Source organism: Dryobates pubescens, chromosome 11 (assembly GCF_014839835.1).
Source record: "Dryobates pubescens isolate bDryPub1 chromosome 11, bDryPub1.pri, whole genome shotgun sequence".
Classification (NCBI taxonomy): Eukaryota; Metazoa; Chordata; class Aves; order Piciformes; family Picidae; genus Dryobates; species Dryobates pubescens.
Genome location: NC_071622.1, coordinates 37172142 through 37187954, shown reverse-complemented (window position 1 = coordinate 37187954; position 15813 = coordinate 37172142). Strand labels below are relative to the sequence as shown.

Sequence of the window (15813 nt, the reverse complement as noted above, 5' to 3'; positions counted from 1 at the left end):
CCCCACCTAATTACCAGCACCCCACCCCCCAACCTGAGGAGAGCTTAATTACCCCCAGTGGCTTAATTAATCACCCCCCCCTTAATTAATCTCTCCTCATTAAGGCCCCACAGCCAGGAGCCACTTTTTACCCTTTTATTGCCATAAGAAGGAACCTTCCCCCCCCTACCCCTCCCCCGAACCTGCCCCCAGCTGTGCGGGGGCAGAGCCTTAGGGAGGCGATCACACTTCTGGCCCAAGCCCCGCCCACTTCCGGTCCGGCTTCCACGAGCTCCTGCGGCTGGGCCCCGAGCTACTTCTGGTCCGGGCGAGGCACACCGGAAGTGAGCCCCCAGCAGCTTCACTTCTGCTTGGGGGCAGGTCTGGGGGTGGGGAGGGGGAACTGGAGTCAGACCAGTACAGACCGGTGCCGACCAATATGGACCGGTACAGACCGGTACGGACCGGTGCCGACCAATATGGACCTGTACGGACCGGTACAGACTGGTACAGACTGGTGCCGACCAATACGGACCTGTACGGACCGGTACCGACCTGTACGGACCAGTACGGACCGGTCCGGACCAGAATGGGCCCAGAGGCCTCCCAGTATGGACTAGTGTGGCCCCAGGCCGCTCCCAGTCACAACCCCTCCCAATTTCTCCCAGTCCCCTCCCAGTCCCTCCTAACCCCTCCCAGTCCCTCCCTGTCCCCTCCCAGTCCCTCCCTGTCCCCTCCCAGTCTCACCCAGTCCCCTCCCAGTCCCTCCCTCTCCCCCCCAGTGCCTCACCTGTACACGCCAACCACCACGGCGTGGTCTCTCTCGTAGGGCTCCAGGGTGAGCTGCTCCTGGGGCTTCATCCTCTCTGCTGTCATCTTCTTCACCTCCCCAGCGAACACAGCCTCGGCCGGCGCCGTCGAGTCGATGCAGTTGGCCTGCCCGGGGCACACCGGGGCCTTACCGCGCTGAGCTGGGCCTCGCCGCGCTGGGCTGGGCCTCGCCGCGCTGGGCTGGGCCTCGCCGCGCTGGGCTGGGCCTCGCCGCGCTGGGCTGGGCCTCGCCGTGCTGGGCTGGGCCTCACTGCACTGGGCTGGGCCTCGCCGTGCTGGGCTGGGCCTCACTGCACTGGGCTGGGCCTCGCCGTGCTGGGCTGGGCCTCGCCGCGCTGGGCTGGGCCTCGCCGCGCTGGGCTGGGCCTCACTGCACTGGGCTGGGCCTCGCCGCGCTGGGCTGGGCCTCGCCGCGCTGGGCTGGGCCTCGCCGCGCTGGGCTGGGCCTCACTGCACTGGGCTGGGCCTCGCCGCGCTGGGCTGGGCCTCGCCGCGCTGGGCTGGGCCTCGCCGCGCTGGGCTGGGCCTCACTGCACTGGGCTGGGCCTCGCCGTGCTGGGCTGGGCCTTACTGGAAGCCAGGGACCCCCTGTGGGGCCTTACCAGGCTGGACTGGGTCCTACTGGGCTGGATTGGGTTTTGCTGGGAGCCAGAGACCTCCTACTGGGCTTCAATGGGCCGGACTGGCACTTTGGACTGGGCTGAACTGGATCCTACTGGTCTGGACTGAGTCTTACTGAGAGCCGAAGACCTCCTGCTAGGCCTTACTAGGCTGGACTGGGAGCCAGGGACCTCCTGCTAGGCTTCAGTGGACTGGACTGGGTCTTACTGGGCTGGACTGGCACTTTGGACTGGACCTTACTGAGAGCCATAGACCTCCTACTGTGTCTTACTGGGCTGGACCCTGCGGGGCTCACTGCTCCCTGCTTCCCCCGTGCTGGTCTCTATAGCTCCCTGCTGCCCCCTAGTGGTCCACACTGGTTTATACTAGTCTCTACTGCCCCCTGCTGCTCTCTAGTGCCCCCTATGTCCCCCCAAGCCTTACCGCTCCCTGCTGGTTCATACCGGCCTGTACTGATCCATGCTGCTCCCTGCTGCTCTCTACTGCCCCCTACTGCCCCTTAGTGGTCTCTGCTGGTCCCTGCTACCCCCCACTGCTGCCTCCTGCCCCCTGCTGGTGCCTCCTGCCCCTGCTGGTGCCTCCTGTCCCCCACTGCTGCCCCCTGCCCCCTGCTGTTGCCCCCTAGTGGTCCATACTGGTTTATATTGGTCTATACTGATCCATGCTGCTCCCTGCTACTCTCTACTGCCCCTTAGTGGTCCCTGCTGCCCCCCCAGTGCCCCCTGCTGCTTCCTCCTGCTCCCTGCTGCCCCCTAGTGGTCCGTACTGCTTTATGTTGGTCTATACTGACCCCTACTGCTCTCTGCTGTTCCCTAGTGGTCCATACTGGTTTATATTGGTCTATACTGATCCATGCTGCTCCCTGCTACTCTCTACTGCCCCCTACTGCCCCTTAGTGGTCCCTGCTGCCCCCCCGGTGCCCCCTGCCCCTGCTGCTTCCTCCTGCTCCCTGCTGCCCCCCAGTGGTCCGTACTGCTTTATGTTGGTCTATACTGACCCCTACTGCTCTCTGCTGTTCCCTAGTGGTCCATACTGGTTTATATTGGTCTATACTGATCCATGCTGCTCTCTGCTGCCCACTACTGGTCCCTACTGCCCCCTACTGGTTCCTACTGCCCCTGAGTGGTCTCTGCCGGTCCCTGCTGGTGCCCCCTGCCCCCGCTGGCGCCCCCCTGTGGCACCTTGATGGAGATGAGGAAGTGACCTCCGTTGCGCAGGAAGTTGTGGGCGTTGAGGGCCACGATGCGCGTCTGGTCCGGCTGGGCCACGTCGGCGAAGATCACATCCACCATGCCTGGGGGGGACCCCACAGCGGGCTGGGACCCCCAGCCACCCCCACAGGGACCCCCCAGCCCAGCTCCCCACCCAGACCGGGCCCCAGGCTCCAGAACAGCTCCCAGAGGCCGCCCCGGGGCCACCCCAGCCCCTGAGGAACCTCACCCAGAGGCCTCCTGGAGGGCCCCAAGGAAGTCAAGGAGAGGCCCAGAGGCTTCTCCAGGGCCACCTGGGGCCATCAAGGTGGTCTCCACCTCTGGCCAGGCACCACAAGGCCAACCAGAGGAGCACCAGAAGCCACCTGAGACACCTTCAGTAGCCAAGGACCCTCCTGAGACCCCTCCAGGGCCTCCTCCCAAGCAGCCAAACCACCTCCAGGGCCTTCTGCTAGCCATCAAAGGCCTCCTGGTGGCCACCACAGGTCCATCAAAGCCACCTGAGACCCCTCCAAGACCCAAGGACCCTCCTGAGACCCCTCCAGGACCTCCTCCCAAGCACCCAAACCACCTCCAGGACCTTCTGGTGGCCATCAGAACCCTCCTGAGACCCCTCCAAGACCCAAGGACCCCCCTGAGATGCCTCCAGGCCCTCCTCCCAACCACCTAAACCACCTCCAGGACCTCCTGGTGGCCACCACAGGTCCACCAAAGCCACCTGAGACCCCTCCAGCACCCAAGGACCCTCCTGAGATGCCTCCAGGACCTCCTCCCAGGCACCCAAACCATCCCCAGGACCCCCTAGGACCTTCTGGTGGCCACCAGAACCCTCCTGAGCCCCGCCCCGGCCCCGCCCCGGGCACTGACCAATCAGCATGCGGTACTTGTGGGGGTGCCGCGCGTCCTCGATCACCGGCACGATGTTGGTCCTGCGCTTGGCCACGCCCAGCAGGTCCCGGCCCGAGCGGTGCGAGAACTCCACCGCGTAGACCACGCCCTCCTGGGGGGAGGGGAGAGGCCACGCCCATCAGCGCCCCCAGGCTGCAGAGCGCCCCCAGGCTGCTACAGAGAGCCCCCAGGGGCAGGCAGCTGCCCCTGTGCCCCCCCCAGGCAGCTCCCCCTTGCCCCCAGCCCCCTCAGGGAGGCTCCCCTGGGTACCCTCTGCCCCTGGGCCCCCTCCCCTTGCTGCCCTCTCCCCCTGTGCCCCCTCAAGGTGGTACCCCCTGCCCCTGTGCCTGTCCAGGAGGTACCCTCTGGGTACCCTCCACCCCCTCAGGGAGCTGCCCCTTGCCCCTGTGCCCCCCCAGGCAGCTGCCCCTTGCCCCAGTGCCCCCCCAGGCAGCTACCCCTTGCCCCCAGCCCCCTCAGGAGAGGTTTCCCTGGGTCCCCTCACCCCCTGGGCCCCCTCAGGGAGATTCCCCCGGGTCCCCTCTCCCCCTGTGCCCCCTCAGGGTGGTACCCCCTGCCCCTGTGCCCACCCAGGAGGAACCCTCTGGGTGCCCTCCACCTCCCCAGGCAGCTCCCCCTTGCCCCCAGACCCCTCAGGGAGGCTCCCCTGGGTGCTCTGGGCCCCCTCCCCTTGCTGCCCTCTCCCCCTGTGCCCCCTCCCCGCCGTGCCCCCTCGGGGAGGCCGCCCTGACCGAGCCGACGATGTCTGAGACGTGGGAGACAGTGGTGCCCGAGGCGGCGCCCAGGTACAGCACCCTGGCCCCCGGCCGGATGTGGATCTGGTCGATGCCCCCCAGGATGGCAGCTGCCAGCTTCGACCGGAAGGGGTTCCAGGCCCTGTACTCCACCTTGGCATCGCCCTCCTGCCACCAGGGGAGGGAGGGAGGGGGGCACAGCTCAGGGCACAGCACCCCCAGTGCCCCCCCCAGGCCCCTCAGTGCCCTCCCAGGCCCCTCAGTGCCACCCCAGTGCCCCCCAGGCCCCTCAGTGCCTTCCCAGTGCCCCTTAGTGCCATCCCAGTGCCCCCCCAGGCCCCTCAGTGTCTTCCCAGTGCCACCCCAGTGCCCCCCCAGGCCTCTTAGTGCCTTCCCAGTGCCCCCCCAGGCCCCTCAGTGTCTTCCCAGTGCCACCCCAGTGCCCCCCCAGGCCTCTTAGTGCCTTCCCAGTGCCCCCCCAGGCCCCTCAGTGTCTTCCCAGTGCCATCCCAGTGCCCCCCCAGGCCTCTTAGTGCCATCCCAGTGCCACCCCAGTGCCCCCCCAGGCCTCTTAGTGCCTTCCCAGTGCCACCCCAGGCCCCTTAGTTCCACCCCAGTGCCCCCCCCAGGCCCCTCAGTGCCTTCCCAGTGCCCCCCCAGTGCCATCCCAGCCCCCTCAGTGCCTTCCCAGTGCCCCCCAGGCCATTCAGTGCCATCCCAGTGCCCCCCCAGGCCCCTTAGTTCCACCCCAGTGCCCCCCCCAGGCCCCTCAGTGCCTTCCCAGTGCCCCCCCAGTGCCATCCCAGCCCCCTCAGTGCCTTCCCAGTGCCCCCCAGGCCCTTCAGTGCCATCCCAGTGCCCCCCCAGGCCCCTTAGTGCCTTCCCAGTGCCACCCCAGGCCCCTCAGTGCCACCCCAGTGCCCCCCCAGGCCCCTCAGTGCCCCCCCAGGCCCCTCAGTGCCTTCCCAGTGCCATCCCAGTGCCCCCCAGGCCCCTCAGTGCCATCCCAGTGCCCCCAGTGAGTGTGGCTCCCAGTGCCCCCCCAGCCCCCTCAGTGCCATCCCAGTGCGGCTCCCAGTGCCCCCCAGTGCCCCCCTCACCTCCACACTGATTCTCTTCTCCCCATACACAGCCTCCCCTGGCACCAGGTTCTTGGTCACCAAAGCATCTTCCTTGCCCCTGCAGATGAACACCCCTGGCCCACACCAGTGCCCCCCAGTTAGCCCCCAGTGCCCCCCAGTAACCCCTAACCCCCTCCCAGTGCCCCCCAGCAACCCCTAATGCCCTCCCAGTGCCCCCCAGTAACCCCCAGCCCCCTCCCAGTGCCCTCCCAGTGCCCCCCAGCAACCCCTAACCCCCTCCCAGTGCCTCCCAGTAACCCCCAGCCCCCTCCCAGTGCCTCCCAGTAACCCCCAGCCCCCTCCCAGTGCCTCCCAGTAACCCCCAACCCCTCCCAGTGCCCCCCAGCAACCCCTAACCCCCTCCCAGTGCCTCCCAGCAACCCCCAACCCCCTCCCAGTGCCCCCCAGCCCACTCCCAGTGCCCCCCAGTAACCCCCAGCCCCCTCCCAGTAACCTCCAACCCCCTCCCAGTGCCCCCCAGTAGCCCCCAACCCCCCCCTGTCCCTCTCCAGTTACCTTCGTGCCTGTGGGGCTCCACTGTGACTTTCTTGCCCCCCCTGAAGCCTCCTCTGCCCCCCCGGCCCCCGCGGGGCCCCCCCCGGCCGGGCCCCCCCCCCGCCCCTCCCCCCCCACCCCCCCCCCCGGGGACCCCCCCGGGGCTGGAAGCCACCTGCGGGAGAGAGGCAGAGGGGTGAGGGGGGAGGGGGGAAAGGGGGAGAGGGGAGGGGGGGAGAGGGGGAGGGGGAGTGCTGGGGAGTGCTGGGAGGGGATAGGAAGGGGGAGGGGAGAGGGGACTGGGGGTGTGTGGGAGAGACTGGGGGGGACTGGGAGGTGTTGGGAGGGGAGAGGGAGAGGGGAGGGGACTGGGGAGTGCTGGGAGGGGAAGGGGAGAGGGCTGGGCAGGGGGGCAGTGGGCAGGGGTTGGGGGGCAGGGGGGCAGTTGGGCAGTGGCAAGGGACTGGGGGCCAGGGGGCAGGGGGGCAGGGGCTGGGGGGCAGGGGAGCCCCCAGCCCAGCCTGCCCCCCCTGGGGGTCTCTGGGGGAGGTCTCCTCTCACCTCGGCCCCCCCTGAAGCCTCCTCTGCCGCCGCCGCCGCCGCGCCCCCCCCGGGGGCTGAACCCTGCCAGGGGAGCTGGGCTCAGGCTGGGGGCGCCGGGGGGGTCCCAGTGACGCCCCCCCCCCAGCTCCCAGTTTGAACCAGGTTGGCTCCAGCAGCAGCCCAGGGCCTCCCAGCTCAGCCCAGGCCCCCCCAGTCCCACTCCAGTCCCCCCCAGCCCATCCCAGTCCCTCCCACTCCTGCTCCCAGTCCCCCTCCAGTCGCTCCCAGTCCCCCCACGACCATCCCAGTCCCCCCCAGTCGCTCCCAGTCCCCCCCGCCAGTTCCCAGTCGCTCCCAGTCCCCCCCAGCCCATCCCAGTCCCCCCAGCCCATCCCAGTCCCTCCCACTCCTGCTCCCAGTCCCCTCCCAGTCGCTCCCAGTCCCCCCAGCCCATCCCAGTCCGCCCCCAGTCCCTCCTGGTCCCTCCCGGTCCCCCCCGCTCCCCACCTGGCCTCATCGCTGCTGCTCCACGCGGCCCCAAACGCTTCGGCGCTGCCGGAACCGGAAGCCGCCGCAGACCCCGCCCCCTCCCGGGCGCCAGGCCGGAAGCCCCTCCCCTTTGACGTCACGCCCGCGCCCCAGGCCGGGCGGAAGCGCTGAGGGGAGGGCAGAGCCGGCAGCGCCTCCCCCGGCGCCTGGCCACGGGCCAATGGGAGCCGAGAGCGGCGGCGGCGGGGCGTGGCCAGGCGGCGGCGGGGGCCGGCGGGGAGGCGGCGGCGGCGGCGGCGGCGGCTGCGGGGCGGCGCTGGCGGCGGGCAGCGGCAAGGCTGGCCGGCATCGAGAGGACCAAAGGCTTTCATCTGCCGCCGGAGCCCGGGAGGAGGACCCCGGCCTCAGCCCCCGAGGGGGCCGCGCGGGCTGCCCGCACGGCTCCGGGGAGGCTGCCGCCCCCTGCCCCTCGCTCAGCGTCGCACAGAGCGCAGCTCCCTGCAGCCGCGGAGCCACGCGTGGGGGCCAGGGTCTGCCTGCCCGGGGGCTGCGCTCCGGGCCTGGCCTCTCTGCCTCGCAAGCCCGAGCCGGGGTTTGCCGCCCTGCGCTCTGCCTGTGCCTGCAGCCAGCTGCCCTAACGCGGAGGCTTCGGCAGCGACCGCCCCCGGCGGCGCCAGCCCGGGTTTCGAGGCGCTTCGGGCTTTGCTCCTGGCTTAGGCTTCTGCAGGGGTTTCCTCAGTCTCCTGGCAGCTCCTGAAGCTCATCCACGGAGCCCCAGGAGCCCTCGGGAGCCGCTCCTGATTCTGCTCTTCCCCTCAGGATGTCCAAGCGCCGCTCAGTTTGCATGGCCGGGGGGGAAGGGTTTGCTGTTTCTCGGGTTAGACAAGAGGCGACAGCACCATCCACTGCACCGACCCCCCGCCAGCCCCCGCGCTCATCGCCCCGGGAATGCCCCCTGCAAGCCTCACGACCCCTCCCCACACCGCAGCCACACGCAGGTTCCCCCAGCTCCTACCGCGCCAGCCCTGCGCGCCCCGCCGCGCCCCGCCGACCCTCCCGGCCCCCCCGGCCCCGCACACCCCCCCCCCCCAGGCTCCAGGACACAACCCTGCCCCCCGGGACTCCCATTACCCCCCCCCAGGATCCCCTCCCCAGCCCCACACACTCCCTCCCCCCCCCGCAGCAGCCACCAAGGCGACGCAGAGCAGGAGGCGGAGGAAGAGCTCAGCGCACAGCAAGCTGCCGGGGGCAGGGTCCGAGGGATACACAGAATACACCAGGTTAGAAGAGACCTTCGAGATCATTGTGTCCAACCCGTCCAACCCACCCAAGCAGCTAACCCATGGCACCAAGCACCCCATCAACACTCCTGAACACCTCCAGGGATGGTGACTCCACCACCTCCCCAGGCAGCCCATTCCAATGGGCAATCACTCTCTCTGTGTAGAACTCCTCACCTCCAACCTAAACCTCCCCTGGTGCAGCCTGAGACTGTGTCCTCTTGTTCTGGTGCTGCTTGCCTGAGAGAAGAGACCAACCCCCACCTGGCTACAACCTCCCTTCAGGTAGTTGTAGAGAACAATAAGGTCTCCCCTGAGCCTCCTCTTCTCCAGGCTAAGCAACCCCAGCTCCCTCAGCCTCTCCTCACAGGGCTGTGCTCCAGACCCCTCCCCAGCTTTGTTGCCCTTCTCTGGACACCTTCCAGCAGCTCAACATCTTTCCTAAACTGAGGAGCCCAGAACTGGACACAGGACTCGAGGCATGGCCTAACCAGTGCAGTGTGCAGGGGCAGAATGACCTCCCTGCTCCTGCTGGCCACACTGTTCCTGATGCAGGCCAGGATGCCATTGGCCCTCCTGGCTGCCTGGGCACACTGCAGGCTCATGTTCAGCCTACCATCGACCAGCACCCCCAGGTCCCTCTCTGCCTGGCTGCTCTCAGCCACTCTGCCCCCAGCCTGTGGCACTGCCTGGGGTTGCTGTGACCAAAGTGCAGCACCTGGCACTTGGATGTGTTCAATCTCCTGCCCTTGGCCTCTGCCAATCTGTCCAGCCTGTCCAGGTCCCTCTGCAGAGCCTCTCTGCCCTCCAGCAGATCAACTCCTGCCCCCAGCTTGGTGTCATCTGCAAATGTGCTGCTGCTGAGCTTTACAGAGCAGGGCTCTGGGCTGGACTTGGCCATCCTGAGGCTCTTTTCCACCCTGAATGTTTCTGTGATGCTGTGAACCTGTCTGCAGATCCCCCCTCCCCCTGCACACAGCTGGGGAAATCTTGCTGAGCCAGACAGCAGAGAGCTCTCTCAGGGCCCAGCACTGCTGGCTGCGGGAATGGCCACTGGGATGTGCTGCCCAGCGGGTGCTGGAGTCACCGTCCCTGGAAGTGCCCAGGAGAGGCTTGGATGTGGCCCTTGGAGCCGTGGTTTGGTTGTCAGGAGGTGTTAGGTTGGACTTGATGATCTCTGAGGTCTTTTCCAACCTGGTTGATCCTGTGATCCACAGTTGTATTCCACCACACACAGCAGCTGTTGAAGCTTCAGCTTAAGCACACATCAGTACATGCAGGCTGCAGCAGGATGGCATTCACCCAGCCCAAGTGCCAGGGGCTGCCCTGTGGCCACAGCAACCCCAGGCAGAGCTACAGGCTGGGGGCAGAGTGGCTGAGAGCAGCCAGGCAAAGAGGGACCTAGGAGTGCTGATTGATAGTAGGCTGAACAGGAGCCAGCAGTGTGCCCAGGGGGCCAAGAGGGCCAATGGCATCCTGGCCTGCATCAGGAACAGTGTGGCCAGCAGGAGCAGGGAGGTCATTGTGCCCTGTGCTCAGCACTGGTTAGGCCGCACCTTGAGTACTGTGTCCAGTTCTGGGCCCCTCAGTTTAGGAAGGACATTGAGAGACTTGAAGGTGTCCAGAGAAGGGCAACAAGGCTGGGGAGAGGCCTTGAGCACAGCCCTGTGAGGAGAGGCTGAGGGAGCTGGGGTCGCTTAGCCTGGAGGAGAGGAGGCTCAGGGGAGACCTTGGTCTCTGCAACTCCCTGCAGGGAGGTTGTAGCCAGGTGGGGGTTGGTCTCTTCTCCCAGGCAAGCAGCACCAGAACAAGAGGACACAGTCTCAAGCTGTGCCAGGGGAGGTTTGGGCTGGAGGTGAGGAGAAAGTTCTTCCCAGAGAGAGTTGTTGGCCATTGGGATGTGCTGCCCAGGGAGGTGGTGGAGTCCCCAGCCCTGGGGGTGTTCAAGAGAGGATTGGATGTAGCACCTGGAGCCATGGTGTGGTCATGAGGTCTGTGGTGCCAGGTTGGGCTTGGTGACCTTGGAGGTCTCTTCCAGCCTTGGTGATGCTGTGTGTTTGAAACACAGCCTCTGTAGAGCCCTATGGAGCTCTGTGGAGCCTCTAAGATGCCCTATGGAGCCTCTGTAGAGCCCTATGGAGCTCTATGGAGCCTCTAAGATGCCCTATGGAGCCTCTGTAGAGCCCTGTGGAGCTCTATGGAGCCTCTAAGATGCCCTATGGAGCTCTATGGAGCCTCTATAGAGCCCCATGGAGCCTCTAAGGAGCCCTATGGAGCCTCTATAGAGCCCCATGGAGCCTCTAAGGAGCCCTATGGAGCCTCTATAGAAACCTATGGATCCCTAAGGATCCACTATTGAACCTTACAGAGCCTATGGAGCCTCTATAGAGCCCAATGCAGCCTCTATAGAGCCTGCACAGAGCTCAAAGCAGCCTTTAGAGATCCCAAAGGAGCCTCTATAGAATCTCTGTAGCCCTGTGGATCCTCTATAGATGTCTATGGACCCATATAGAACCTACCCCACCCTAGCCTGGGCTTGCCTACCCCACCCTGGCATCACCTTGCCTAGCCCAGCCGAGCCTAGCCCAAGAGAGCCTCTGCAGGCCCATGTGGAGCACTATGAGCCTCTAAAAAGCCCTATGGACCTGCTATAGACTCCTAAAGAGCCTCTCTAGATGCTATATAGAGCCCAAACCAGCCTCTGTGGAGCACTCAGGAGCTTCAATAGGGCACTACAAAGCCCTAGCATGCCCTATGGAGCCTCCATAGAGCCCCATGCAGCCCCTACAGAGCCCTATGGAGCCTCCATACGGGGCAATGGAGCCCCTCTAGAGGCTGATGGAGACTCCACAGAGGCCAATGGAGCCTCTATATACAATGTGGTTGCCTCTATAGAGGCCTGTGGAGCCTCTATAGAGGCGAATGGACCCTCTTTAGTGTCCTATGGAACCTCCCTGGAGGCCTCTGGAGCCATTACATTGACCATTATAGGCTCTACAGAGGCCAGTGTAGCCTCTGTATAGACTGTGGGAGTCTCTATAGAGGCCTATGGAGCCTCCACATAAACCATGGGAGCCTCTGCATAGACCTGTGGGAGCCTCTCTAGAGCCTTAAGGAGACTCTATAGACTCTTGGGAGCCTCTCTAGAGGCCTATGGAGCCTCTCTAGAGCCTTAAGGAGACTCTATAGACCTGTGGGAGCCTCTCTAGAGCCTTAAGAAGACTCTATAGACCTGTGGGAGCCTCTCTAGAGGCCTAAGGAGCCTCTCTAGAGCCTTAAGGAGACTCTATGGACCCATAGGAACCTCTCTAGAGGCCTAAAGAGCCTCTATAGAGCCTCAAGAAGACTCTACAGACCTGTGGGAGCCTCTACAGAGGCCTATGGAGCCTCTGTATAAACCATGGAAGCCTCTGTATAGACCTTGGGAGCCTCTGTAGTGGCCTATGGAGCCCCTATTGAGACAATAGTCTATAGAGCCCATGGGAGCCTCTAGGGAGGCCTATGGAGCCTCTAAAGAGCCCCTGGGAGCCTCTAGGGAGGCCTATGGAGCTTCTGAAGAGCCCAAGGAAGCCTCTAGGGAGGCCTATGGAACCTCTCTATTGACAGTTGGAGCCTCTTTAGAGGTCTATGGAGCCTCTATAGTGACTGTTGGAGCCTCTATGCAGACCATGGCAGCCACTACAGAGGCCGATGCAGCCTCTATATAGACACTGAGAGCCTCTCTAGAGGCCTATGGAGCCTCTACAGAAGCCTGTGGTGCCTCTGTGGGGCCCATGGGAGCCTCTATAGAAGCCTATGGAACCTCTATAGAGCCTTATGGAGGCCTGTGCAGCCTCTACAGAGGCTGATGGAGCCTCTAGATAGACCATGGCTGCCTCTGTAGAGGCCTATGGAGCCTCAAGAGAAGACTATGGCGCCTCTGTAGAGACCATGGGAGTCTTCCTAGAGGCCTCTGGAGCCTCTGTATACACCATGGGAGCCTCTAGAGTGGCATAGGGAGCCCAAATTGAACTAATGTGAGCCTCTCTAGAGCCCGTGGGAGCCTCTCTAGAGACCTATGGAGCTTCTGGGGAGGCCTAAGGAACCTCTCTATTGACAGTTGGAGCCTCTCTGGAGGTCTATGGAGCCTCTATATAGACCATGGCAGCCTCTCCAGAGGCCTATGCAGCCTCTGTAGAGCCCTTGGGAGTCGCTATGGAGGCCTAAGCAACCTATATAAAGTGACCATTGGAGCCTCTACAACGGCCTGTTCAGCCTCTAGAGGGGCTGATGGAGCCTCTAGATAGACCGTGGTTGCCACTGTAGAGGCCTCTGGAGCCTCTGCAGAACCCTTGGGAATCTCAGTGGATGCCTGAGAAACCTCTGTATGGACCATGGGAGCCTCTCTAGAGGCCTATGGAGCTTCTACAGAAGCCTATGGAGACTCTATAGGCCTGTGGGTGCCTCTGTAGGGGCCTATGGAGCCCATAATGAGCAACTGGGAGCATCCATAGAGCCTGTGGGAGGCTCTCCAGAGGCCTATGGAGCCTCTCTATTGACCATGGGAGCCTCTCTAGAGGTCTAGGGAGCCTCTACATGGACCATTGAGGCCTCTCTGTAGACCATGGCAGCCTCTGTAGAGCCCTTGGGAGTCTCTATGGAGGCCTAAGGAGCCTCTCTATTGGCCATTGGAGCCTCTCTAGAGGCCTATGGATCCTCTGTGTAGCCTGTGGCAACCTATATGGAGGCCAATGGAACCTCTATATTGACTGTTGGAGCCCCTATAGAGGTCTATGGAGCCTCTCTATTGACCATTGGAGCCTCCCTAGAGGCCTATGGAGCCTCTGCAGAAGCCTATGGCTCCTCTGTAGAGCCCCTGGGAGCTGATATAGAGGCCTATGGAGCTTCTAGAGAGGCTTATGGAGACTCTATGTACCCCTGGGAGCCTCTCTAGGGGCCTATGGAGCACTAGAAGCCTCTAAAAAGCCCTATGCCCCTGCTATAGAGCCCTGAGGAGCCTCTATGGATGCTCCATTGAGCCCAAAACAGCCTCTATGGAGCCCTAATGAGTCTCAACAGAGCACTATGAAGCCCTATCATGCCCTGTGGTGCCTCCTTAAGAGCCTCTATAGAGCCCTAAGATGCCTTAAAGAGCCCCAAGTTGCCCTATGGAGCCTCTACTGAGCCTCTATAGAGCCTTACATAGCCTCCATGGAGGCTGTAGAGAGCACAACACAGTGTCTAGAGGGCCCTAAGGAAAGTCCCTACAGCCTCTATAGAGCCTAAGGCAGCCACTATGGAGCCCAAAGAGCCCCATGGAGCCTGATAGCCCCCTATGGAGCCTCTGTAGAGACCTTTGGAGCCTCTACAGAGCCTCTAAGGAGCCTCTGTAGAGCACTATAGAGCTCTATGGAGCTTCTATAGAACCCTGTGCAACCTCTATAGTGCCCTAAGAAGCTTCTGTCCCAAGACAATTCATTCCCTTGGCTAACACAGAACCCTGATAACTGCACCTATAGGATGGGGCATAGCCAAGCATGGCCAGGGGCACACACACAGGTCACAGCTGTCTGGGCTAGGGCATGTTCTGGGGTTTGACCCTTCAGGACACCCTCCAAACACCTAAAATCCCTTGACACCCCCCCAAAACCCCCCTCTGACATACCCCTGAGACTGCCTCTAGCAAGACACTCTCACGACTCTTCTGAGAAACCACCCCTTGACCTCCCTGAGCTGGGCACAAAGCTCCAGCCCTACTCCCAGGGAACAAATGTCTAAGATGAAGGCAAGCAGGCAGGCTTTGGTGAGTGTGGGATTTTTATTGACACAACTGGGCAGCAGACAGAGCTTTTTTACCCCAGGGAGACACAAAGAAAGGGGAAAGAACCAGAAAAACCCTGGCAAAGCTCAGCCCAGCTCCAATAGCAGCTCTGGCTGTACTGACTCAGCACTGGAATTGCTCTCATCAGCACTAATTGGTGCTGGAGGTGTTTGTTCCTGCCAGAGCCCCCAGCCTCTGAGAAATACAGGGGAGAAAGAGGCGATTTGGGTTCAAACTGCTGGAAAGGCCCTTCCAGGGGCTCATGATTACCCCGCTAGACCCTGGGTGGGTTTATTTTGCCTGCCCCGCGCCGTGCGCTGGCCAACAGCGTGGCTGCAGCGATGCCTGGTGAGGTTGGAGCGGGTGCTGTAGGTCTTGCTGCAGTCAGGGCAGGGGAAAGCCTCCTTCCCGGTGTGGCTGCGGCAGTGGTAAACGAGACTGCTCCTACGGGTGAAGCTCTTCCCGCAGGCGGCGCAGGTGAAAGCCTTCTCTCTGCTGTGCACCTGCCGATGCTCGGTGAGGTGGGAGCTACGGCTGAAGCGCTTGCCGCAGTCGGCGCAGCTGTAGGGCCTGTCACCGCTGTGGAGGAGCTGGTGGTTGATGAATAAGGTGCTGGTGGTGAAGCTCTTGCCGCACTCGGCACAGGGGAACAGCTTCTCCCCGGTGTGGATGCGGCGGTGGATGGCGAGGCTGTCGCTGCGTTTGAAGCTCCTGCCGCAGTCCCCGCAGGTGAAGGCCTTCTCAGCGCTGTGCACACTGCGGTGTTGGGTGAGGGCAGAGCCGTGAGAGAAACTCTTGCCGCAGTCGGCGCAGCTGTAGGGTTTGTCACCGCTGTGGATGAGTTGGTGCTGGATGTACAAGGAGCTGGTGGTGAAGCTCTTGCCGCACTCGGCACAGGGGAACAGCTTCTCCCCGGTGTGGCTGCGGCGGTGGATGGCGAGGCTGGAGCTGTGCTTGAAAGGCTTGCCGCAGTCCCGGCAGGTGAAGGACTTCTCGCTGGTATGGCTGAGGCGGTGCTGGCTCAGGTGAGCCCTCTGCCTGAACTGCTTGCCACAGGTGTCACAGGTGAAGGGCTTCTCACCAGTGTGGGTGAGGCAGTGCCGGGTGAGGTCACAGCTCCTGCTGAACCTCTTGCCGCAGTCACCACAGACGAAGGGCTGGGGGCCGGGCTGGGGGCAGTGGTGCTTCGCTGGCTCTGAGCCAGGTGGGAAGCTCTGCCCACACTGAGGACACGGATTCAGAGGTTTGGGTGCACCAGAAGGGCCTGCTCTGGCTTCATCCTCCTCTGCACATTCCTTTCCCTCGCCCTGGTCACCTTCATCCTCATCATTATCCTCCTCTTCATGCTCCTCATCATCACAGTCATCATTCTTCTCAGCATCATCATCCTCCATCTTGTCCTCTTCCTCCTCCTCCTCTCCATTGAGGCTGCACTTTGGCTTCTCCAACTTGCTCTCTGGATGACTGCTCTTCTCCCAGCTCTTGTCTGGGCCCTTCTGTGAGGCCATACTGTGGCAGGAAGGGGTCAGAGCTGTGCAATCTTCCCTAAGATGGAAGCACCTGAGGCCAGGACCTCACTGAGATCCTGCTTGGGTCATGACAGTCCCTGACTCCCAACACCTCCCAACACCCAGCTGCAGGAAAGAATCCAGAGGGGACCTCAAACCTTCAGGTTTTGCCATGGTGTGGGCTCAGACCTCTAATACCTGTGCTGAGACCCCAGGTTCCTGTGATCAGTGCCCTGAGGTACCCTGGGGCTTACAAGTGGTCTTGAACCTCTGTCCTCGAGCCTGGCAGCAT

The 15813-nt window shown here is 63.3% G+C and overlaps 2 protein-coding genes across 2 annotated transcripts; both read right to left on the bottom strand.

Annotated features, from left to right (window-relative positions):
- Positions 1-222: 222 nt before the first annotated feature.
- On the bottom strand, positions 223-7871 carry FBL (fibrillarin). The gene is made up of 10 exons (XM_054164985.1): positions 7856-7871; positions 6988-7100; positions 5923-6076; positions 5386-5480; positions 4283-4453; positions 3510-3642; positions 2613-2725; positions 770-915; positions 515-534; positions 223-464 (listed from the first exon to the last, which is right to left on the bottom strand). Exons 1-10 carry the CDS (start codon positions 7869-7871, stop codon positions 223-225), a joined length of 1203 nt encoding a protein of 400 aa, XP_054020960.1.
- A 6408-nt stretch (positions 7872-14279) lies between these two features.
- On the bottom strand, positions 14280-15521 carry LOC104309103 (oocyte zinc finger protein XlCOF6.1). Its single transcript, XM_009910369.2, has one exon. The coding sequence runs from the start codon at positions 15519-15521 to the stop codon at positions 14280-14282; it is 1242 nt and encodes a 413-aa protein (XP_009908671.2).
- Between the last annotated feature and the right edge of the window lie 292 nt (positions 15522-15813).